Here is a 26,246-nt window from a genome sequence, read left to right on the forward strand (position 1 = left end):
TTTCTGTCTCACTTCCTTGCCTGTAAAATTAACATAGTTGTTTGCTACTTGGATGGAAAACTACAGTCCTTAAGTTGTGTAAATCTCATTTGATGACAAAAAAAAACATTGTCCGGAAGTGGTATTCAATAATGAGTGTATCCAGGGAAAAGGAAGAATTATCCCAAGCACAGCATAGCCCCTTTGGCTGCCTCCATCTAGGAGGGCTCAAAGACATTACCAAACTCTGGATCCAGGTACTTGCTTGACTTTGTGTCTGGTGTCAAGTCGGCATAAGAATCGGAAGTGAGTATTCCTCATCCCACCTGATGCCCTTGTGCTATGGCAGACACCACAAAGACAGTGGCGGTTGCCCCATGAAGTCCCTCATCCCATGCTGAGCAGGGGAGCAGCCCCAAAGTCACCCAGTGAGACAAGTCTGTCCTGGGAAGAGTTACTGACTTAGAAGTGTGCTCCAAGGACTGAGGGCATTGGAGTTTTTACCTGTTTTGTTACCTCAATTCAGATTGTTCTGTATGTCAGACCTTTTACTCTGGAAACACCTCTGATGTTCTGGCTGGTCTTGCTTATATGCTCAGAGGAAGACAAGGCGTATCAGAAAGGTACCTCAGTCCTTAATGCAGAGCAACACTTCAATCTCTGAAACACTAAGCAGTGCTGTAGCCTGCCCCCATGCTCGTTGGATTTCAATTAAGGAAGCAAGGAAGTCCAGGATCCTTTTTTATTGAAAAACTGATTGATTCTGCACAGTGTTATCCTACATTTTAGCTTAATTTATGATGCATTAATTGGGGCTGGAGGTGTGTGGAGGAAATTTCTTTTTTAATTCAGCTAATCTGATATTTTGCCTCGTCTAGTCCCTCTGGTATGTTATCCTTTCTTGATTTTCTCTACCAATCAATATCCTTCAAATTCTGCTTGTCAGATACTCTGGCTAAAAATTACTCGTGGCATACATACTATCATAGCCTAACATAGAAGTGCTTCCCAGTTTCTGAATGTTAAAACAAAATGTGGTCATTTGATCCTGAAGGTAATGCTGGCAATTACATAATTTTGAACTTAGTCTGAGCATAGTTTGAAGTATTCAGTTTTCAATAAATATTTTTGAAGCTCCATTTCATTAAGATTTTTGAGCTAAGAATTATTGCTTTTAATAAAAAAGAAATGTTATATTTGCAAAGCAAAGTATGAAAATATTAAGTGCATCCTAGCGTTTCAAATGTTGGCAAAAAGACAAATCGTTAAAAATGAACATTTTTTTTAAAACCTTCCTTCTCACTGCTGATTGCTTAGGAATGGCAAATTCCCCAGGAAGGTATGTGGGGAAAAATGTAACAGTCTTTTATTTTTTGAGCAATAACTTGATCTATGACGTTTCTCGAGCTGACTAAAATAATGATCTGTATTTTCTTTTGTATAGGAATCTTTTGTCTTTGAAAGCAACTGTCTCTTTCAAGTGGATGAATTTGGCTTTTTTTTGAGCTGGAAAAGTGAAGGAAAGGTAAACTACAGTTAGGTCAAAAATATATATTACGTATTATTGCACTTGGTTTATAAACTGCCTAGTTTTTAAAAATGGAAAATATCATGTTACTTTATATACAAAGCTAGCTTTAGTTCTGTTCTTTTGGAATTTACAAAAGTGTTTAAAGAGGGAATTAACAGAAATAAGAGGGAAATACTGTTTAGTGTTAATGAACAGTGATTGCAAATAAAATCTGTTGGTTTTGGTGCACTTCCTAACAGACCGTTCAAATTGTACTTTTTTTTTTTTCTTTTTTTTTCATTTCAGGAAGGACAGGTATTAGAATGTTCTCTGATCAACAGTGTTCGTTTTGGAGCTGTACCAAAGGTACTCTATAGCTAATTTATACTCTTCTTTTAAACAAAGAATACTTAAAACATGAAATGTAGAACAGAGTTCATTTCTCTCACAAATACCAACAACACAGCTTTCTCTTGGAATAAGTCTAAAATTTAAAGTTTTAAATGCAAATGATTTGGTGTGTTTGCACTAGGAAGATTCTGTAATCTGGTCTCCCTAATTTAGTATGGTGCTTAGCTTTCAGAATGCTGTGAAAGTTGAACAATAGGCATGAACAATTATTTTTCTAACATTGTATTGTGATACATGTTTTAAGAACCTGAAATTCTTTTTTTTTTTTTTTTTTTTTTTTCATATCCCAAAGCTTGTTCCTTATGTTCAAAATGTGTTGTTTCTTTGATATAAAAGCCTAGAAAGTTTTGTTGGCATTCCTGTTTATTCAGTTAGGTGGTCAGAGAGTCAGTGGTCACTGTCTGCTATTTTGGTCACTGTCTGCAATTTTGAAGAACATCAGCAGAAGGACTAGCTACAGCTTCTGTAGATGCCCAAGACTTTGGAAATAATTTAAATGGTATTCTTCAGAAAGCATAAGCAGAATGTTCTGAGATTAAATTTGGGCCTCTCTCCACCAGGCCTTTAGTTTAGAAAATTTGTTGTGAAGCAATCTATCTGTTAAGACCTCTGCATTTCCACTTTCAAGTGCTAAATGTTTTTATATTAACCATAGATAACCATCTCTTAGTAGTTCTCTTGAGATTCCATAAACTAAAATGCTTCCCCCATAGAAAATGGGCATGAGATGTGGTGGTGCAGACAACCCCATGCTTCATGTGCAGCCAACCATACCAATATGCTTCAGACTTCACCTCTGACTTTACATAGGTAATTGGTTCTTTATGCCCATTAAATTCATAGCTCTTGACCCTCAGCAGAGATACCAGCTTGTAAGATGTATCATTAAGAAGCAGCCAAAAAGTCACACAGATCATAACTCTCAGTAATTACAAACTTAACTAGACAGGAATAATTTACTTAGAGGTTAATACTATTTCTCTATTTCCATTCCTTGGAGTGATTCATTTTTCTTTTTTTCATGACTAAAGTATACGTAATTTCTAACTTAACTTTCTGAAATGTATTTAAAGTACCTCATCTACGGCTGAGCTTGTACAGTCATGTTCGTGATTGTTAGAATATATTGTTTTCTAGGTTTACGCACAATGATCCTAATTGAAAGCACTCATTTAATATGATTGGCAAACGTTTAAAGGTGTTACTGTATATGAAGATCGAATAGCATCTTTACCATAATGCATTGCATAACAAAAGTATTGCAAATGTAACAAGCTGTTTATTCTGTTTAACAGGATCCCAAAATACTAACTGCACTTGAGGCTGTTGGAAAATCAGAAAATGAGTTGGAAGGACGGATAGTGTGTGTTTGCAGTGGCACAGATCTGGTGAACATCAGCTTTACTTTCATGGTAGCGGAAAACACAGAAATAGCCAAGGTATTTCACAGTTAAACAGCGTGTGGGAGGAAAAAAAGGAGGGCTCCTCAGCAGTACGTGATTGTCTTTCTGAAGTAAGTCAGCCTGCTTGGCTGACTAAAATACCTGTTTTTAATGTCTGCTACCACACTCTGCAAAAGGACAGCAAACATCCATTTGGAGCATTCTGTAAAATGTCTATATGCTATGGTGAAAAGACATAGTGACTTTACCATCCTCTACATGCATGGTAATTAATCAAAAGCAGAGAGACATATAGGACACAACATTCCCCCTAACTATTTAGTATCTCTGCATGAGGCTTGCACAGCACGTTATGTGGAGTTTATGCAGTGGATGTATAACACGTAGTGATGCTGAAGGGAAGTGCAATTACTTTTATTTCCATGGTGGGTGGAGCCCAGCCCTCCAAAATTTTGTTCGGTGATAACCTAATTTTATCATATGGTTCATATTATTTTAAAAGACAAAAGCAGGAAAGAAAATTCTGTACAGTTAAGGGGATTCTAATGTACCCAGGTTCTTTTCTGTTTCCCGTTTATGTGGAACAGCCTTAAGAAAACAATGGTGCTTTTTACACGTCATCTTTCCTGCAAGTTGAAGATTGCAGTTTACAATGAAAGTTCTGTTGCTCCACCAAAACCTGGTATTCTATCTATCTCCTCTAAACTGCTCTGAGAAGCTTGATCCAGACTACTGCTAATAGCTTAAATCCAGAGATTCAAGGGACTTCAGAAATTCACATTTTTTGCTTTTCTCTTCTGACTGTCCATACTTCTGGAATATTACACCCTGTTTTGCCTCTGAGATACATACTGAATAGTGATGAGTAACATACACCTGCTAACCCCTCCTTTAAAACGGAGTGCCTGTTGAATACAGCATCATTAAATCCCTTGGCAGACTTGGTTGATTTTTCATTGCTTGGATGCATGCATCTTTAAGCACTGGGAGTACTGAGTAAACTCCATGAAAGGAGACATTCTTGTATAACTTACATGATCACACTAAATGGATTTTACTGTGTGTATTTTCAGCAGGCTCTTAGGGAAATAATGTGCCATGGTTATGTTTTGCAAACATTTAAGAGTCAAAGAAAAAGAAATGCTTGCAGCATTCACTTTTATACTTAACCCAACAATGTCTCTGATTTATTCTGGAAAGAAAAAAGGTGTAGTTAAGTTTGATAGCCATCTTTAATCTCCATAAACTGTACTAGAATATTTTGTTTGTGAAGTCTATGTTAACCAATTACATAGGCTGTCACAGTAGATGAGCTGATTATACCATCTAAAATATGTCCTGCTTCATTAACCACCAACATGCTTATCAGAAATGTCATATACTGCAGTCTTCTTGTGGGTGGGTTCTAAGAGGCCTATAGATGTAAGAGAACTGCATTTGGGGGGTTTCCATAATTTGCCTACAATGCTGATCCACCTGATCTAATATGTTTGAGACACAAGGGAGATGGTAAGGTAGATCAAGTCAAAAACAATGTAGAGCTTTCTAAGTTGCACCTAAAGCTGCGGTTTTGCTGGAGATATGGACATATAGGAATTCATTTGGTCTGTAATATGATGGTCTTTCATATATGATGAGTGCATCAACTTGCTACCTGTGCTGCAATAAAATTTTCTAGGAATTACCTGCAGATAGAACTGTTCCTTTGTGATTCTTCCTGTTCTGATCATGAGAAAACATCTTTCTTCTGGAGCATACTAAATCTCCTCTAGAAGCAGCAGGTCTTTACATGTCGTTAGGTTGCAATGCGGCTACTACTGCAGTTTAAAATGGGCCTTGATATATAGTCCACATTAAAAAGTAAACTCTTACTGTGCAATGACAGAGACAAGAATTTGGAGAAAAAGGGGCAATGATTGTGGTTTAAGCAGCCCAGATTTGGGTAAGGGATGTATCTGTAGTTGTGTGCTGTTTTCCCTGGTTACCATGAGGAAAGTGAGCATTACTTGCTGCAGAAGTTTTAGCCATTCCTCAGATAAACCAAGATCAGGATTGGTTGGCACCTGATTGAGATGCTTTAAAACAAAGGACTTCAGTGACAGATCCAAATGCAAAAGCCCAGAACTTTTGTTTTATGGTGACAGAAATAGGGCAAAAAGATATTCTGCCTCTGTAGATAATCACAGAATCATAGAATATCCCAAGTTGGAAGGGACCCATGAAGATCAAGTCCAACTCCTTGAGTTAGGAGACCATCACCTACAATGGAAAGCTTTTTTTTTTTTTTTTTTTCCTCATATGTAAATGTTGGACAGGTAAACTGCATACTTTCATTTGAGACAAGAAGTAATTGTTACTTGTTCAAGGCTGGATTGTAAATGGGACTGCATAACCACGACAAAGAAGAATGCAAGTGTCCGCCTTCTTCAGGCTATCCATATCATAAGGAATAGGATCAATGGGAAGCAGATTCTGCCAGGTGGATAGGACAGAGTAACCGAGTATAGGAACAGTCCCTTAGGAGTGCAGACAATGTTGCAGGTAGGCAGGGATGCTGTGGGTAGCAGGTAACCCTTCCCTCCAGGCAGGGCTGTCTGTACTGATCTGTCCTCATCTCTGCACTGAGGCAGCCCCATGTTCCTCTGCCTCTTGTGATGTGCTCAGGAGGTCTGGCCAAGTCATTGCTGAGCTCCAAGGATAACTATTCCAACAAAAAGAGTGTGTTTATTATCTTCCCACTTGTCTCCAAGCTCCAACTCTGGTATTTACATTCTATCTACTTAAATTTTATTGGTGTTTTCAGCTGAGAAATTGGTTTTCATTTCCACTCTTAAAACAAAACAACGACAAAATAGGGTGTACTCTCTGATTGCAAGCAGCTGTCATGGTCCACTCCTAAAGCAACTTCAATGTGGTAGTAGGGATTGACTGTAAAAGGTGGAATTTAAAATCTAATTTTGAATGCTGATTAAATCAGGTTATATAGATTATTGTGAGCTAGAATTAAAACACACGTGTGTGCATACATGTGCTTTTTTATTCTTTTCTTCCTAAGTGGACTGCCTGTGACTTAATAATCTGACAATCTGCTTTCCCCAATGTAGGACATTTGAAAGGGCCATCGAGTATTTGGAGGCAAATTTCCTTAGGGTGGAAGTAATATAGTGCTGGAGTGAAGGCACCCTGGCTATATAGGCTGCCTATTCAATGTTGGCAAAAATCCAGTGAAGCTGTTGTAGTTTAACAACCCCAGATCAGGACTTTCTTCTTTACTCATCCATTTTGGCAATGCACTGAGGATTTGAACTTAAAAAATGATCCCGAGTCAAGTCAGCTCTTTTTGCATTCTTTAATAAAGGCATTAATTTGTCCTGACAGTCGTTCTTTCTCAGGTTCAGCTGCTCTACTGAGAAGGACCGTCTCTCCCAGAAAGTACTGTTCCCACTGCTATGCTGTTGGAGGAGTTTGTGAACACTCCTAATTCACTTCAGGGAAGTGAATTTTCCTAACTAATTACCATTTTAGGGCTGAAGCTCATACCAGTGTTTTAGATAGCCTTACTCAAGGATCACGCACACCCTTTTGCTGGTAGTAGGTTGGGATGGGAGGCAGTGAGGGAAGGAGAAGGGAGTAATCTTTTACAGTGGCATAGCTGGACTTGGTAGAAAATTGGTATTTTCTACAGTTGTGTTACTGAGACATCGAATCACATGTTGATGGCTAACCTGTGAGGCACATACTGAAATACTTTGTTATTCATGCTAAGAAGCAGCATATAGGCAAAATGCCAGCTTAATTATCCAACTGATAACATTTAGCATTGAAGATGACTGCAGTTGAAATAATTTCATTTTGATGTTCTTAAATATGTCAGCTCTTCAGCTGGACTAGTATTTTCCATTTTGAAATTGATTTCTGTTCGGTAAAAATGGTCAAATGGACCACCATCATTTTTTTAAGGTGAAGCTTTTCAGATTGATCTTTTTGTTGTTGCTGTTCTAATATATGGCTCTTTTACTTAAAAGAAAAAAAATACTTTTTTTTCAGTTGACCATGATTTTTTTTTTTTCTCCATGAAACAAGTTATTAATTATTTGCCCAAATCATACTGCTAGGAGGACAACTAGAGGGCAGCAGAAGATTCCCACAGGAATATCCCACAGATATGTTACAGGAAGGTTCTGTTTTCCCATAGCTTTGCTTTGTTTTTATGTTTCAAGGTAAGTCTTTCTAAAAAAAAAAAAAAACACCTGCAGAACATACTTGAACGTAACTCTAAAAGTCTACTGCAGTTCTCTATGTCATGCTAGTATATGGCTTATGTCTCATAACCTACATGATAAACCTTTCTAAACTATAACCATCTTAATTATGACTTTTGCTTACATGTTCAGGTAGCCCTTTGCCAAGTATGTAAAATCATGTTCTCTAGAGAAACCTGCATATCCTGGCCAGACTGTGGTTAAATGTCTGTGATTTCAATGTGCCTGCCTTTCTGCTTTTTTTCATGTTCTTTCTTGGCTATGCCGCTACAGAAGTATCAATAAGTTGAAAACTTAAGCTTTGGTTCTCTGTAGCCAGGAGGTCTATTTCACTGTGTAAATCTCTACTATGTTTGTCTGAACCTGCATAATGAAGCAGCCAAAGTGAGTTTTCCAGATGCTTTCCGAGTAGACCCCTCCAGTGCTGGAAAAGTCATTCCAGGATGGGAGGCTTTGTTGAAGGGTGGAAGCGATCTGGACGCATCGCACGACTCGCAATGCAGTGTTTATGTGAGCCTCAGCTTTCCAAATGAAACACTTGAAGTAGGAAGAGGCCCTTTTATTTTTGTAACAGAATGTTTGTAGCAATATCTGACAAATCTGTGCTCCAGTTGATCAGGTTGGGGATGACTTTTGCACTATCTCTAGTCTACTGCCTTAGCTTTTCTTGTCTCAAGCTGTAGAGGCATGGTAATTTTTATAGAACAGAAATGATTTCTGAGACATCTGTGTTGAGAGAAGAGGGACATCTGCTGGTCACAGCATCGATGGATAAGGGCAAAATACCAGGGAATCCTGCAAGGCCGTTTCTTTCTCAGTAAGAATTGAGAAACATGGTTCTGTTTCCCGTGGTTTTCCTGAAACTTCAAATTATCAAGCCCTTGATTCTGACAGCCAGTCACAGGCACTGAGTACTGAAATTGGGGGAATACCTCCTTGCCTCCTTGGCTTTCCCACTGCTTGAATTAAGCAGAGTGCTACCATGGAGAGATTGCAATAAAAAAGTGAAGGTAAAATCACCGCAAGAGAGGTCTGGATGATACTGACCTTGTTTATAAATATGCCACAGATGACCTTGTCTGGAATTGCATGGGCTGTAGATTACAGTGGTTTTTAGTGCTTCATAATTTTTGCCCTTTTTAACACTCCTAAATGAAAGGTTGATGGCTAAAAGAAAGCTGAGAGGTCAAACTTATCTGTGCACCCTGCTGCTGCTGCCTGTATTTCATCAATGAACCTCAGCTAACACAAGGTCACTAAGTGCTTCAGAAGCATTTGAGTACTTCAGCAAAAATGGAGAGTGCTTCTTCAATAAATTTTTCATGCACCTTCTCCTTATAGAGATATTTGACAATGATGGATCTTGTTAAAGAAAAACAAGACAGCCTGCTTATTCCAGTCAACAGTGTACTTAGATTTTGGCCTCTTGTGGCAGCCTAAAGATTTGTGTTTAAGGTATCTTTGTCTTTATTTTTATTTCTTTTCTTGGTTTTTGTTTCTCTAAGATTAGATAGCAGGGCCCAGATTCCTCTTCTATATGAATCCAGAGTAATTACTGGTATATAGAGATCCATTTAGGAGCTCCACTGACAGGTTAAAGGTACTAAGCCTTTTTTGAAAATCTGAAAATGTTTAGCATTAGTATAAATGAGAAAAAAATGCATCTTGTATTTCTATCAAAAAACATTTTGCAACTCTATTTTCTGTAAGACCAAAGTGAAGTATCTACCTCATTTCAGAGTTATATCTTGCTATAGGATTGTCCTTCTTTGGAGACATAGCAATATGGAGATGCTGAGTGCAAAGGAAGAGAGTTGAGGATCTTTATCCCTGTTTACTTGCATAGGTTTACATGTTTTGCACCTTCATCTGTAAAATCAGCAGTGCTCTCACAGCACACAAGTGTTGCCACTGCTGTGTTTCTTTGTAGTGTTAGCTGAGAAAAAGCTGAGCTCTTTCATCTCTTCCACCATGTCATCAGACAGCTGTACATTTAATCTGGCAATGCTTTGCTGACAGAAAAGAATATGTTGCACCTTGACTTTTGTCATATAGTATTCGGGCTTTGGATACTTTATAAATATCTGTGCACTGGATAACATTGCCTTAAAAGTGATTATGGAGGTTTTTATTTGGAAACCATTCTAGCTCAGAAGGATGTTTCATGTTGACCAGTTGACAAAGAATTTGAATGTATTGTACTGAGCCTGTATACCAATCTGTGGATGAGGAATTTTATTCATCCTATGTCATTTCAATTCTACATAGTGTCTTCACAATCCAGAAACATTTTTTTCCCTCAGCTCTCTTATTCCCAATTTTAATTTGGAGCCAGCTGGTAGCCATGAGGAAGATACGATGAAACACTCCAGAAATTACTTTAGCCCCAAACCGAAGCCCAGGCAGCCAGATGCTACATCATCACGCAGTTGTGTGATGTGGCATGGATAAAAAAGTGTGGCTCTCGAGCTCCCATATCCTGCCCTGGGGACATCGTGCCAATGTAAAGACGATTCATAGATGGGCAGAGACTTTGAGGTTAGTCTCTTGCTTGGTGCCAGCAGAGATGTGATGCTTTTGTGTTTTATCAGCATTTGGCTGCAGTTCTGTGCCCTTTCAGTGAACATGAACCGAGTTCCTGATTTGGCATCTCTGTCAGGAAAGGGCCTTATCACTAAATAAAGATTAGGGAGTCCCTCTAAAGTGGGAATCATCAGGATACTTCCTGCAAAGAAATTGAATTGTTTACTAAGAGCTTAGTGAGTTCTCACTGTATCTACTTTTTTCTAGCAGTGTTTTTTTTGTTGTTGTTTGTTTGTTTTTGTTTTGTTTTGTGTTGTTGTTGTTGTTGTTTGTTTGTTTTTTTGGCAGCTGTTCCTAATATATGAAGTAACTTTGGAAATTAATGCTGGGTAACCTTACTCCTAAATGTTAAATTTTCTCGTATCTGGTGTAGTTGCAGTCTGTTGCCTTCAAATCAAAATGCATCCGTGTGCGTTTATTTCCTGTTTCCAATGGTGTCATTGGCAGTACTGCACTGATGAAATTTTTTTAGCAGAAATAAATGCCTTTTTTTTTTTTTTTTTTAAGACAATCTTATTCATAACATGCATTTTGCCTAACTAAATCTTGCAGGATTCTTTTATGTTTGTTTTTTTACAGTGTATATACCATTTTACTTTCTGGGTCAGTGTTAAAAGGTTGAGTTGCTTGTGAGGGAATAGAGAAAATAAATTTTTATATAGCTGTGACAGTGTTAATGTAGCAATAAAGTGACATTTTACTCTAATTTATCAAATTAAATAAATAAAATAATTGACAAATCAGAGTCAAGTTTCCACAGGTCCAGGGAATCTAAATATGTGAGACTTGTTCAGACACTTTTTCTGAAATTATTTCAGGCAATCTTCCTGTATCATCTTTGGTGAGGGAACATTTTTAGTTAAAGATATGTGTTCCCTAAGTCGGTCAATGGCTTCCAATTATATTTGTTTTAATAATAATAAAAAATATCTCTCCCCATGATCCTTACTTTCTTTTTATCCCTAAACAGCACATCCATACTCTGACTGCTAAGTCAATTTATTCATGAAGTTGGGAAAAGAGAAATGGGAGAACAAACGGGTGGGCTGTTTTCAAGCCCAGGTGTGGAAGCTGCTTTAGAGGTGACACCACATCCTACATGGCTTTCTTTTGCCCTGGCAGGGACTTGCAAAGGCTGAAAATATAGGGTAGGTTGGGCTATTAGGGCACAATGAGATGGCAAGGGCAGAGCAAATGTTACAGGGAAAGAGAGAGAAAGAGCAGTGCTCGGAAAGAAGAGTAACTGATGGAGAGTCCACTTGCATTACCTCACTGCCTGGTTGTCTGCTGGACTGCCTGCTTGCTTGTGTGGTGAATGTATGTGATATCTTGTATATTTCAAATGTGATTACAAAATCAAAGGTAAATAATTCTGTGAATCATAACAAGAAGAATGATTGAAAAGCATAAAAACACACCTGAGAAACCCACATACTATGCCTTTCTCTTAAGTCAGACTTCTGTTTTCAGATGATTCTCAGATACACACTTTATCTATTTGTATGCATATTTTTATGCATTGCTTCCTAAAAAAGAATAACTTAAAAAGGAATATATAAGTATTAATAAATGTCTTAGGAAGTGGATGATTTGTCTAAAGTCAGATAGATCTATAAGGTTCATTTAAGGGAGTCTGACAACAATTTGTTGTTTAAAAGGAAGTTTGTGATGGGCTTGTAATGTGTCACAAGTACAGGGGTCTGCTTGAGTGTGTTTATTTGTTGAGTGGACACCTTAAACCTTTTCTTGCATTATTTTAGCCAATGGGATTTAAATACATGCAATTCACAATATGTCCAAAGACACTAGTATTCCTCCTATATAAATGCGGGTGTTTTTTTTTGTTTTGTTTTGTTTTTTATCTGATTTGCAGATGTACAGCACTCATTCATGAAAATAAAAATATATTAATCTGCATCTATTTTTAAGTGTCAAATTCTGGATCCTGCCCAAGTCAGTTCAAGCAGCACGCACAGGATTTGGCCAGAAGCAAGAAGCTTTATTCATAAGGTTGATGTTAAGCAGTGGACTGAATCCCATCTCAGTTCCACCAGTGTGATTTATCTGTTGAGTAATCGTAGCATTACAATGGCATAATTGAGATCAAACTTGGCCTGTAATGCTATCGTTTTTTCCTCTTCCTATAGCTTCATCCTGCCAGGATTTGTCAGTGAAATCAATGAGAGTTCATGTTAAGGTCTAATCCTTAAGCTTCTGCTATACAGCACTACCAAGTCTAGGTACAAGCTATAGTGGAAAAAAAGATCCATAAAACGGAACTACATAAGTGATGTAATGCTGCTGTTGGCTAAAAGTCAGCCCAATGATTACTGGAATGTTTGCTTTTTAAGGATGAAAGCCAGGAAGAAAACAGGACTGAATATGTAACAGGGTGTTAGATGAGGTCAGCATCAGAGAGCAACTGTTGTACATCCCTGTGGTCTGCTCTAGTTTATTAATATTTTGTTTCATTCCTTTTTCTAACACTGGACCAATTAAATATGTCATCACATATTGTATAATGATGCTTAGTAATAGCTAACAATGCCAGCAACTGCTGAAAGGGAGGCATATATTTATATGGCCTATAACTAGAAAGCTTAATAAATCAATCAGTAGACTGCTTTCCTTTGCTGGCAGTAAACTGTTTTAATAGCACCACAGATGCTATATGTGGTACTTAGAAGAATAGAAAGCACAATCACTTTGTTTAGTGAAGGATAACATATCAATGGGTAAAATGCAGATGAACTTTTTTGTGTTGTTGTAGGCTGTGAAGTGGGTGGGTTCTTTTACTTAACTCAGAATCTTAACATTATCCATAGCTGCAAGGAAGAAAAGCCTTCCGTCAAGACAAATGTTCCAATTTCTTTCATCTACAGTTTCCCTAATTTGGTGCTTCTGTATTTTCATGTTTTTCAGCAATGGGTAGAAGGACTTGGATCCATCATACATAACTTTAGAGCTAACAATGTCAGTCCAATGACATGTCTCAAGAAACAGTAAGTTACCTTCTTTCCTCTCCTTTTCTCCTTTTTTCTAGCCTTATAATTTCATTCTTACATTTCTTTTAAATTTATTTTCAAAAATACAGTGTAATAAACTGAATGGTGTTAAATTAGCTTAAGATTTATCCTTCACTGTGATCAGAAGAGGTCTCAAGTCTATATTTGGCACCTACCCAAGAGAAATTATAAGAGAATTTATAACCGTTCATTTGATTTGTTGATGTTGTATGTTTTAATTATTGTCTAGATTGTTCTTTTGCTGATGTATATGGAAACAGAATCCCATGTGTCTTTCATCTTTTCAAACTCCTGTTAACTGATATGCTGATTCTTTTGGGCTGCTTTTTGCCCTTACAATTAAAGAACTGCTCTGCCTCAAACACTAAAAGACTACAGAGAAATATTTTTTATTACCAAACAATCATCTCTTTATACTCATTTCACAAGGATGTCAGTAATCTGAAGCTTAATATAAGTATCCTAATTTTAACAAATAGTTTTTTTTAAATATTTGTTTCTTAATTTCAGTTGGATGAAGCTGGCCTTTCTAACAAATACAAATGGGAAAATTCCAGTTCGAAGGTAAGCTCAATTGGGCATTCAAGTTTTTATCAAGTACTGGTTATATAATGTTAATAAAAATTCTATGACTTAGTAACTAAATACAATACCAACTTTATCACTGTCTAACATGTATATAAGAACAAGCATAGAACTAGATATACTGAGCTGAGTTCCTTGCCTCCTTGGAAACTAGGGAGGACTTCTTATCAGCCTAATGATTTTTCTCTTAGTCCGTTTTAAAGATATGAGTGCTTATAATTGTTTTCAGTCACGAAGAGCTAAGAGCATCAGCTTTCTCAGCTTACAACTCTTCAAACTCTGGGAAGGGTTTTTCATAAAATACTTACCAAAAAGAGCTATATAAAAGTGCAGGCCAGTTAAGTAGGGGACGAAGAGGTACATTGTAAAATGTAGTTCCTCATAAAAGAGAGAGAGACGGCTCTGCCAAAATTATTTCTGCTTTTATAGGAACCCTCGGGATAACATTTGGTTTTCTCCATGTGGTAAATGAATCATTTGGTTAGTTGTCAGTGACTGAAAAGCTAGAACAGTGTATTTTCTCTACAGCTATTAACTATTTCAGGTTACTGATTTTCAGTCTTCTCTGGCTAGGCAAATAATTCTCCCTGCCCTGCTCTAGATGTTCTTGCCAATACATTGAGCTTCTTTCCTTCACATCCAGTATGTGAAACCCTCACTTCTGGAGCATGCTGCTTTTTCATGAGGAGAAACCCACAGAAAAGAACAATAAAAAGGACTTTGTAAGATAAACCTTACAGATTTTTTTTTCCATGAAAGAAAGAGAGGATTATGCATCTTCAGAATCTGCAAAAAGATAAAGGGCCTGCTATGCTGACCTCCAGGTTTCTTTAGTTTCATGATTCAAGTAACACCTTGACAATGTTAAGGCTGCTTCAGTGTATTAATTTTTTAGCTTTCACATTGCCAAGCTCCTGCTTATTCCTGAACTGAACTGCCATGAGGCATCTCCTGTGCAGAGGCTCCATGAGTAATATCAACTGAAAGGTAAAGATGTGGGAACACTACTAGAGGAGCAAATTCATTTTCAAGACGTCAGAGCTTTATGTCTGTGTTTGAACACAGAGCTTTATTCCTTGGTATTGAATGAATAGTGTGCTAGCTTGTCTGAAACTGTTTCCACCTTGAAACATTTTACCTTCCATTTAGGGAGGCACAAGTTCTCTCTGCTGTGCTATAGTGGACTAATTTGCTTATGCAGACAGGGCCGCGTATTGCTGAAGAGAGTCCAGTCCACTGGCTTGTTATTCCAGTGAATTAAATCATCCTGTCAGATTTAGAGTTTGGATTGTGGAAGACTTAAATGGTCTCTTAGAGTTGAATAGTTTTTCTTAAAAGTGTTTCCACTTCCAAGAGTGCCAGGTTGACACAAATTGGTCTCTAGAAGCTTAATTTCTTGCAAAAGTCATTTGCAGTTTAAATTTGTAAAGAATCTACTATTCCATGCTGTTCTGAGGGAAGCTGAATCTTTACATCTTCAAGGAATTCGTTAAGTTGTTGTGGGCAAAATGTGGCAACCTTTTTGTGCTCATCCAGTAAGCACTTATCACAGGCTGAAAGGAATAGGAGAGGTGTCAGCAGGAGGCCAGAGGAATGACAACGCACGGGAAAAATCAGACTGTTCTCTAGACCTGTCTTGGAAAAAAGGTTGAACCAGAGCTCTGTCCTCCCTTCTGCAGCAGAGCCCTGGTGAAGGACAATGAAATCATGAAAGTGGCCTGATCCAGCAACACCTGCTTATTATGAAGTGAGACACAGGCACGCAGATCTCTCATCACTGGGTAACCTCTTCTCCTCCCACAAGCACTTAGTGCAAAGGAAGAGCATGAGGGAGAAGACAAGGAATAGGAGGAGCTAGATGCATGAGGAGAAGGGTGCGCGGGTGAGGAAACCAGCTGAAGGAAGGCAAGCCAAGAAGCACTGGGAAATTTGGGCAGAATACTTCTGCTATGCACTGAGTTTCACGTTGTTTACCCAAGTCTCCACCCAAGTAAATCTTCCTGCTGATTTAAACTACTGATGCTTCATGTTCAGCAGACCTCCAGATTGCTATGGTCAGTCCCTCCCATATTACCTCCTTGTTTTAAAATTCAGTGTCTTCTAGTCAGCTGTGCTCTTTCAAACATCCACCACCTCCTGCTTCTCAAGGACCCCTGTAGCAGTGACTGTAGCTCTGGGGATACAGACAAGAATGTTATCCTCTCAGAAGGAGAATACCTAGCAGGTCTGTTAAGCTACAGGAATGTGTATTGCAAGACCCCCTTTAGTTCACTTTTACACGGAAATGAAATAAAATCCTGAGGAAAAAATCTCACCTGGGAAGTCAGAGCTCTGCATTTCTTTCTAGTTTTAATATAGATTGTTGCAGCCAACATGTGGGCGTAGAAAATGACAAAGCTTGAGAAGGTGAAAATCCTTAGGCTGTCAGTAGTAAATGGTGCCAATAATTCTGACTCCTTGCTAGTACTGTTGGGGTTGCAAGGTCATGGAGATTCTTCTCAACTGCTATTGGATTTGAACCTACTCTGGGGCATGTATTTATTATTGTCAATGTAATGTGTTTGAGAGAGAAGAAATACTAGCAGTTAGTAGTGCAAAAGCCTTAAGAGAACACTGGTTAAAATATTTTGTATTTTCAGATTTTCAAACTACTAAAAATGATAACTGAAAAGGTCAGTGCTTGTTAACATAAAAAAATACTCTGTTTCTGCAGCTTTCCATTGGCAGAAAACAGGTTTTCTGTATGTGCAAGTTGTGCCTGTTCAGATACAGCCTGGTTGGAAATGAACTTAGGTCAACCTATGATCATGCATTGGTATGACTACATTTAAAAGAGTTTGAGCTAATTTAGCATCTAACTATGAAGATTTAAAAAAAAAAAAAAAAAAAAAAAAAAAAAAAACAGACTAAATTTGTTTCATACTGGTTTAATTTGAAATTACACATTTTAGTAAATAAGCTTTGTATTGATTACTCCAGAGTGTCTGGAAGAAATGTCTGCTCCTACAGTTAGATGATGGTTGGAAATTGTAGTATTAGATAATTTTTTTTTGTACAGTGTACACAGTGGTACGTCCAGTTCTAGCCAAACTGATAAATTCAGTGTAGCCAGAAAAAATGATTGTTTTGAACAATCTGTGTGTTGGCTTGATATTTGAAGTAATGATTTGAAAGTGGTAAATATTTTGAAGTAACCAAGTTATTGAATCCATCAAAAGGCAAGATAGATTGATAACCCTCAGTCCTAGATTTGAAGTATTTTAAAAAATGAAAGAACACATTGACACATTGTCCCCCACCCTCACAAAAAGAAAAAAAGGTAAGAAAAAAAAAACAATCCACCATAGAACATGAGGAGTTAATACCTGTAGGTATCTATCAACGAGGAATTTGCATGTGTCAGAAATAATCCAATTTTTTCCCAACGTATACAACAAAATGAATGTAAATATGCTAGGATGAAGTCTCTTCAGATAGAATAAATAATAGTTTTATTCACAGTGCCCTTAGCAAAATGGAAGTATACTTTTAAACTCTTTTTTAATTCATGTACTTGTTTCTAGACTGTCACTCTCATTACAAATTATTGCTATATTTGCTGTTATTTTTAGTGAAGTAGATAGTTTGATATCAAAAAGTTTTCTGCAGCCATGGGATCTTGGCTCTCTGTTTCTGAGTAATTACTTATGCCAATATTACACATTTGACATATTTATTATTGGAGCCTGATTCATTAGAACAGGCATAGAATTTTTACAGGGCTGGAGATAGATTATAAATTATAGACCTGATGTTATTCAGTGTCATAGCATTAGGAGAAAATAGCTGCTGGAGATGTATATTGTTTTTTAAGAAACAGGTGCCTAAAGTTAAGCTCACTCTATAATTCAGCGAAAACATCACAGTACTTAGCTTTGGAAGTCAAATAATTATGTACCTAAATAGGGACGTAGAAACCTGTTGTAAGAACCCAGTAAAAAAAATAGCCAAGATCGGTTAAAATACTTTTTTATCACTTGGATCTTTGGCTTCCTGATCTTCATTTTATTAGTATGAAAATATTTACATAGGAGTCTTAGAGTGTTTTGGAGAGTAGAACAACTGTGAATTGCTATGGCAACAAATAACAGCAACTGTTGATTTCTCATCTTTCACCTTGTGAAATTATTCAGTATGCATGAGACTAACAAAAAGACTCCGCAAATGATTGTCTCAACTGATGATAACAAGCAACTTATTCTCATGAGGCAGCTATAGGGTATTTCCCACGATACAGGTTTTCTTAGCATTAGCAATAGATACTGGATACAGACTTCAGTTTTCCCCTCCAGATTGAGACATCAAAATCAAGGAGCTTTGGGATGCATCTTTTTAGCTTAGACCCTGGAAAGGAGTAGAGTGTCAAATTTGGATCTACTTTTCCAGAGTTAGAAGCTGTTCAAACTTGTCTCAAATGGAAACAGAAATAGACCAAATGTTTTCACATTATACATGCCAAATAGCTAAGCTTTAAATGGAATTAGTGTTTTGTGGAAGCAAATGGATCTTAATCAGTTTGGTGGAAACCTACTTAAATGCATAGGACATTTAGAACAGGGGCATTCATAATGCCTGCAAGGCAAGGGAGCATTCGAAGGGCAGAGTGAACACTGCAGCTGGTGAAGGAGCAGGGAATAAGATCTGACATGCATCTGGGAGTCCCTGGCTAGCAGAGGAGAGTGCTTGGAAAGGAAAGAGGAAGGAACCTGCCATTGGGAATGGTTCAGGCCTACCTTAAGGGTGATGTGGGAGGCATAGGTTAGTGCTTGGAAAGGAAGAGAAGTCACTGCAAGTGGGAAAGCCTGGAGCCATGAGTCTTCTCACTTGTTGAATCTGCTACTTTTTAAACACAGTCATTTATCTATGTGTGGAGGTGAAAAGATCAAAAAGAAGAATGCTTTTCACAGCTCCATATTCCAGTATACTGAAAAAAAAAACCAGCAACTCTTCTGTTCTTTTTGCAGTTCATTATTTTGATATTTTCTAATGGATAGCTTGCAGGCAGAACACTGTTGCTCTGTGAAACATTCAGCATTTTTTCAGCTGCACTATTACTTGGAAGATGCTTATATTCATCAGTTGAAGTTGGAGGAAAATGTTGGCAGTAAAAAGCAAGAGAGAGAGAGAGAGAGAGAGAGAGAGAGAGAGAACTGATTGTTTAAAAAGTTACTAACATTTTTCCTTTTTCCCCCCTCCCCCACTCTTTTATTTTAGCATTACCAGAACCTTTGCATCAGGTAAAACAGAAAAAGTGATCTTTCAGGCACTTAAGGAATTAGGTCTTCCCAGTGGAAAGGTATTTTGCAGTTTTGAATAACTTCTTTGTACATTAATAAACTGATAAATCATTCATATTCATATCTGTGATGTATGCATCATGTAGAAACATGCATATTGTTCATGAGTAGCTTATTCATCACTGTAGGTTGTTTGCTAAAATCAAAATGTAATCAAATCTTTATGACATAGTGATCCTTAAACCTCTTAAATGAGGCTTCTCTTCTTTTCTGTAATAACTGCCTCGCCCCATGCATTTATACAAAGTACACGAGTGCAGAACATGCTGCATGCTGCCCTCTCGGTTGTGTTTCTTGGACTCCTCCTGCTCTTTGCTCCCCTCCACTGAAGAACTCTCTCCAGCTCTGTCCTGCTTGCAGCTGGAGCCCCTGTCAGCAGCCCCAGAGGGGTGACAACTGGCTACAGTCATGGTTGGTTTCGTCACCTTTGCTCCATGCCAAGTCTCCCTTTTTTCATTTTGGAGACTCCAGCCCATAGTTTTTGGATTGGCACCTGCCAAGGCTGGTGGGAGGCAGCCTGCAGACTCAGCAGCTTGCTGTCTCCAGCCAGGGAGGGGGAGCATAGAAAACTGGGGGTGTCCAGCAGTTGTGGTGCTTGACAGCAAGGGTTATTTTGTTTTTCCTCACAGCTGCAGTTCTCATCTTGTTCAGCCAAAGAAGGGCACGATACCAAATGTGTTAGCTGTGCGTTCCCTCTCATGGAAATTTTATGCACTCCTGTATGAGAGCTGCTTTGCTATTTAAAACCACTGTACCAAACCTGAGACATTTTCTTGAAGTGCCTTGGCTTCAGCATAAGTATCTTGAAGTTCATACACTATTTTGGATATTTTTTTAAGCTTCATTAGAAAAAATAAACACTGGGTACCAGTTCTGTGTATGGAGAATTAATGTTGCTGCGAGGTCAGAATATATGAACATCTGACAGATCTGTGATAAAGATGAATTGACAACTGTTTGGAAAAAATACAAAATAAACTAGGAAAAGTAAATGTATAATGGGTAAAGAGCTAAAACAGTATTTGATTGCTTTTTGTGATGTAAGATAACACTCTTAGGAATAGAGCATATAAGCTGTCTTTTGCTGAATAAATGTGCCTCTGCATTTTGTTGCAGAATGATGAAATTGAGCCTGCAGCATTTACTTACGACAAATTTTATGAGCTTACCCAAAAGATATGTCCCCGAACTGACATAGAGGACCTCTTCAAGAAGATGTAAGTTCAAATATAATATAATCTTCCTTTAAACTAATTTTACTGTAATTTTAGTCCATATCTAATAGTGACAGAAGGCTGTAAAGATTGCTTAACCTTGAATCCTAGTATCATCAGCAATATGTAAAGACAAACCTTAAGTCTATGTTTTTCCCCTTCCTTCCCTCTCAGATTATTAATGTAAAAGTTCACTCTTTATTTAGAGCAACTTTTACATGAGTTAGAAGAAGCACCTGGAACTTTTTTTTTTTTTTTTTTTTTTTGCATTGGCTTTACTAACTACTGTAATTTTAACTTGCTCCTTTAGGTGATTAACACAGTATGTGAACTAACTAAATAAAGTAAGAAATTAGATGTTTCAAAAGTTTCTGCCTTCAATTTATTCTCAGCTGGAGGACTTACATGTTGTTTTATGAAGTAATGTATATTAAATTATAGCAAGTAAAGGAGATATATTGTGTCATGCATAGACAGTTTGTTTTCTGTGAGTGTTCATTTTGAGATTATAAAGTTATTTTAGGTAGAGAAGTGGAAGGTTTTAGAAGTACTGACAATGTCAACATGTAAATCATACCTACTTGTAGCATCATATATGAAAACTTACATTCTCTAATAAATTTCTTTTCAGCAATGGAGACAAAACTGATTATTTAACGGTAGACCAATTAGTGAGCTTTCTAAATGAAGTAAGCTTTTTCATACATTAACTACCATACAAGTCTGTCTGCAGTGGCTTGCTTCTTCCAGTCTGTACATTGCATGTATCAAACCATTATTTGCTATGCTTCTGATCTGCTGATCTTTCCATTATGGTAACATCCAGGTGCAAAAATCAGCTCCAACCTTATATGTTCTTGTGCTTTCTACGTGTTGGCTTTTGCAGATAGCATCTGTTGATTATTTGCTTGTTGTCTTGTGTTGTGTATGTTTAATACATTTTATACTGTTACATTTGATGCATTTTTATTAAAAATACATCCAGTATTTTATTATAAGCAATTATTTTTAAATAAAGGCCACAGATAAATATATCTGCTTATCCCTTTGAATAACAGAAGAAATGAAGTAGGCTTTTAAAAACATTGGTTTGATTCTACTCTACAGTATATTTATATCTATTACAAATCTAAGATCTAGGAGGGTATTTTAAGGGTTTGTATATGATTTTTAAAACAGTATGTGTGCAGCATAAGTATTTTTATTGCTGTAGTTCCAAAATACAGTCGTTGGCAAGAGTATTTAGTATTTCTTAAAAACATCATGAGTGTGCGAATAAAAAGTGTGAGGGGTTTTTTTTCCACTTTTTTTTTTCTATTCCTAAAGCACAGTAAGTTGCGGAAGGCTGACTCTATCAGAATTGCAACAGCAAATGCACTGTGTAGATTTAACAAGAACATGCACATGGAAAATAAGTACATTCTACTTCGGTTTGTACCAATAGATTCTTGTCATCTAGAACATGGGTAGTTGCTTTATTTCTCTGCATGATGCATGATCTTTTAGGGACCAAAAGCCTTACTAAAATTCTTTCCTTCTAAAATTATTTTACTATTTACAAATCTTTTATATTTATATCAGAAATGTATATATTTCCGATACTGCTACATTAAGATTCAAGCAGTAAGTCCCCCCATAGAAAAATCAAATAGATCGTATTCAGAATTCATAGATCAATTTCAGAGTAAAATTTTCTTTTTCAGTTGGGAATGCACTCATTCTTCATCAAACCAAATTACATATTAAAAAGAGTATTCAAAAAGAAGAGCATCTCCCCTGTGAGGGGAGGCTGAGAGACTTGAGTCTGTTCAACCTTCTGAAAAGAAGACTGAGAGGGGATCTTATCAATGTTTATAAAGACCTGAAGTGTGGAAGACAAAGCGATATGGCCAACCTTTTTTCAGTGGTTTGTGGGGATAGGACAAGGGGCAATGCCCACAAAACAGAGCACAGGAAGTTCTGCACCAATATGCGAAAGAACTTCTTCACAGTGAGGGCTGCCCAGGCTGATCTGGGAGTCTCCTTCACTGGAGATATTCAAGACCCATCAGGACGCCTACGTGTGCAATTTGCTCTAGGGAACCTGCTTTGGCAGGGGGGTTGACCCAATAATCTTTCGAGGTCCCTTCCAACCCCTACAGTTCTGTGATTCTGTGATTAATAGTTCATGACTAATGGTTGTTTCCCTTTAGTTGGTGACTAGAGCTGGGAAAAAAATGTAGAAAAGTTTTATAGAGTGGCACAGTTAGTCTGATGACTTGAAACCAATGCCTGTGGCTTAGTGCTTAAGGTATTTTGGTCTCCAAATATATTTGGAGTTTAAAATTTTGGTCATGATTTGAAATGCACTAAATAAACTAATTCTCCCGCCTGATGTGATCATTTCTGTCCCTTTTACAGCAGGCCAATACTGCAATTAGTAGTGATGTTAAATGCTGGAAAATACAAGAAGATTATTTAGGAGAAGGGAATTGCTTGGCAGGGCAATTATTCATGAGAATTTTTAGCCTAAATTAATTTGAATTCCATAACCTCCAGGGCAGGCCACAAAAACTGTAAGCACTACAGCTTTTTAAGAGAGCATGATGGTATGTTACTGGGTATAAGTGGAGGGTGAGCATCTATCCAGTCAAAATGCTGTCTCTATTTGCCTTTTAAATGCTTCTGGCTGACAGCTGATTTAGTTGTGTATCAGTATTAAAACTTCTGGGAAGATTTTAGAAATTTAATTTTTAGAACTTTTATTTTTTTGATTTTGTTAGCAAGTCCAATTTCGAAAAAAGAAAACGTAGTAGAAAAACAACTGAGGTCACTGCTATTGAGATTTGCTCCTGCCATTCATTTGCAGCAATAAATTATAAGCCAAGTAAATGTCAAAGTGGAAATTCAGTAGTTTGACCAGGACCAGTCTGACCTTTCTCCTGGGAAGGAAGTATGAGGGGATCTTTTTCTTTCCCTGTCTTTCCCACTGCCCCCCTCTCTTTCCCACTGTCTTCTTCCCTTTCTTCTTCCTTTCCTCCCTCCCTTCCACTCTTGCTTGCCCTTCCTCTCTCCTTCCGATTCATTTACCCTTTCTTTCTGTCTCCCTCTGTTTTCTCATCTCCACATAAGGATACCATTCTTACCCTACTGCACAGGACAAATTCAAGAAGTAAAATTATTTGGGACACAAAAGCTGCTTTGCATCTCAGTTTATATCTGCTTAGAGAGTAGAGTGGAGGCCAGGCTGGGGAGGCTAAATGGTCTTTCTCTCTTTCCAGAACTATACAGGATTTTTTTTCTCCCCATTCTTTCAGATGGTTCACCCTCATGTGGTTAAGAATGTCTAGGATAAGGGTTCTCTACTTCATATGGTAACTAGATCAAGCAAAGGCAACTCTGGACATATACAATTAGTCCAGGGGCATGTTGTCTTTCTAGATGAAACTTCATGCTTTTAGTTCTAGTCAGCTTTTATGTTACAGCTTTACTGTGCCAGCTAGCTCAATAATGCAGAATATTTCCCCAAGATACACTAGTAAGCATTCTTCCATTATTTTTTTTATTATTATTATTTTTTAATAACATGTCATCAGTTATCAGATCTGCTTTGGTTTTTAAACTAAGTAAACACAGAGACATGATTTTATTAGTCGGGAAAAAAGTTGATAATGAGCAATGGTCATTGCTACAAGAAGAATATTCGCTCCTTACAATAATTCTGCAGAGTCTTATTCTAGAGGAGGCTTTTTTTCTTTATCCCATTTATTTTATTCTGTGTGCTTATGATTAACTGTAGAAGAATGAGTAAGAGTACTCTTCTTGAGTAAGAACCTTTCTTACTACTTCTTAATTTTTTTGTAGTGAAATGTGTCTTTCATGATATAAAGCTTGTCATTGTCATATTAGACTGTGCTGTTGCATGCCAGTGTTGTATTGCTGTTCTGTGCTGCTTAGCAAGTTATGTCCTGCATCCAGCTGCTCTCATTTCATATTTCATCTGAGTTTTACTTAGATATCCAGACAGCCGATCTGTAGTGAATGAAAATGCTATAATTTAGATGCTGCATACTGTCAGTAGCTTTACTTGAAAGATCCCTCTTTAACTGCATGATTAAATTGGCATTGGTTGTAATTTCTTGGAATCAATAAAGCACATTTGTCAATGTATTGATTGTAAGAAAAGAGATCAAGTGCTTATTTTTGATTGGAAACTACTTCCTGAAAAACTGTCAAAAAATATATATATACATAAGGAATTACAGCAAATGCTGATAATGCTGTGCCAAGCCATGTGAACACCATCCTGTCCACTCCAAATTATTGATCACCGATATGGGGGTGGCCTGTTACATTTCTGAATTCTGCTTAAACTGCAGCTTGAAAACGGCATCTACCGGGGTAAAAGAGTGTTCTCACGGTCATATTTATTTCTTTACATTTTATTGCATCTGCTTACATGCCACTACTCCATTCAATTCTGTTTTTAATTTTCTTTTAATGGAGAATCAGGCACACAGTGTGCAGTTCTAATCCAGCATGGAGAAAAACAAATGTTATATAGCACAACTGTGAGCAAAACCAAACCAAAACAAAAACCCTCTGAATTTTAGTGTTTTAGAAATCACTGCTAAATTGCATCTAGAATACATAAAAATACTGAATATATTATGAAATCTTGATACCATAAATTACTGTGAATTGAGGATACTGTAAAGTTCTTCTAAATTGTATATATTTCTTCTAAGAATTTAAGTTTTTTTTTGAATAGTTCACAGTGTTTCTATGATTCACAAATAATCATCAGTAGTTTCATATTTCTAAATTCAGCTTTCAAATTATGTATATATAGTATAGCTTTTTTTTACTTTCAATTTTTACTTCAGCTATAGATATTGCTGAAGACATGCATTTTTGAGGAGGTGATTACTGTGCCATCAGTCAAGCCTGTCAGTTTACATGATCTACAAAAAAAGGTTGGAAAGAAGAAAAGAGATTTTATAAAGATGAGCTTAGCCATTTATTGTTGATATTTCATTGGCACGTATACCACGTGCAGTCATTATTTTCATGAACAAGCAACAGTAAGACCAGTTACACGGTTACAGTGGATTTATTTGGAAATATTTATAATAAAGCTGCCTAAGTTTCTTATGGGAGATAAGGTTTGTTTTCTGTCTAAAGCTAAAGTTGCTGTTGGATAGTCTGAAAGTTTTAGGGCTTTTTTTTTTTTTTTTTTTTTAAATGTCCACTTCTTTCTTTCTCATCTGCAGTAACGAAATGCTCTTGGATGGTAGCCATGCACTATATTGTTTTGCTGAATTCTGTTGTTTTCTAACTTTAGCATCAACGAGATCCTCGGCTCAATGAAATTTTATTTCCCTTTTATGACACAAAAAGAGCGATGCAGATAATTGAGACATATGAGCCGGATGAAGACTTGAAGAGCAAAGGTAAATGTGGGAGGAAATTCAGGATTTGCCATTTTTTAGGCATTTGGGGAATTTGTTCTGAAGACTGTAAACTTTTTGAAGGGAGATTATTGTCCTTGTGGTCAGGGGGCAAGCACTTGCAGGGCTAACCAGTGAAGTAGACTGGGAAAGTGATTTGCTGAAAAATATCTCCACCTCAAAACCAGTGATCTTTCAGAAGGATTAATTCCCTGATCCAGGTTACACTGTAGCCACACAGACAGCCTGGTACAAAATGGGAGAGGTTAGCTTGACATTGGGATTTAGTAAATGGGGAGCAACATGGTGACTCCTTCTAGAAACAATCGAGCACATGCCATATATGAAATAGAAATATTAGTATTAATTACCTGATTCTAATTCTGACGTTTTTTTAATTCACTCTTCTTTGAGCACTCTTGATGCCAATGAATTTTACAAGCTTTTCAAAATAAAAAGTATGTACTATAGATGTTGCCATCTGTTTAGGATGGAGCATATAAAATTA

The 26,246-nt window shown here is 37.1% G+C and overlaps 1 protein-coding gene across 12 annotated transcripts in view; it reads left to right on the forward strand.

Annotated features, from left to right (window-relative positions):
• The window catches only part of PLCB4 (phospholipase C beta 4), a 207,716-nt gene that overhangs the window by 119,328 nt on the left and 62,142 nt on the right, over window positions 1-26,246 (forward strand). For all 12 annotated transcript variants that reach the window (XM_035320050.1, XM_035320051.1, XM_035320054.1 and 9 more), the window contains 9 exons: window positions 1,424-1,504; window positions 1,796-1,855; window positions 3,196-3,339; window positions 13,071-13,150; window positions 13,685-13,738; window positions 19,013-19,094; window positions 20,212-20,312; window positions 20,941-20,998; window positions 25,633-25,741. In XM_035320050.1, coding sequence (XP_035175941.1) covers window positions 1,424-1,504; window positions 1,796-1,855; window positions 3,196-3,339; window positions 13,071-13,150; window positions 13,685-13,738; window positions 19,013-19,094; window positions 20,212-20,312; window positions 20,941-20,998; window positions 25,633-25,741 — 769 coding nt within the window. The remainder of the gene's footprint in view (window positions 1-1,423; window positions 1,505-1,795; window positions 1,856-3,195; window positions 3,340-13,070; window positions 13,151-13,684; window positions 13,739-19,012; window positions 19,095-20,211; window positions 20,313-20,940; window positions 20,999-25,632; window positions 25,742-26,246) is intronic.

Source organism: Oxyura jamaicensis, chromosome 3, assembly GCF_011077185.1.
Source record: "Oxyura jamaicensis isolate SHBP4307 breed ruddy duck chromosome 3, BPBGC_Ojam_1.0, whole genome shotgun sequence".
NCBI classification, from domain to species: Eukaryota; Metazoa; Chordata; class Aves; order Anseriformes; family Anatidae; genus Oxyura; species Oxyura jamaicensis.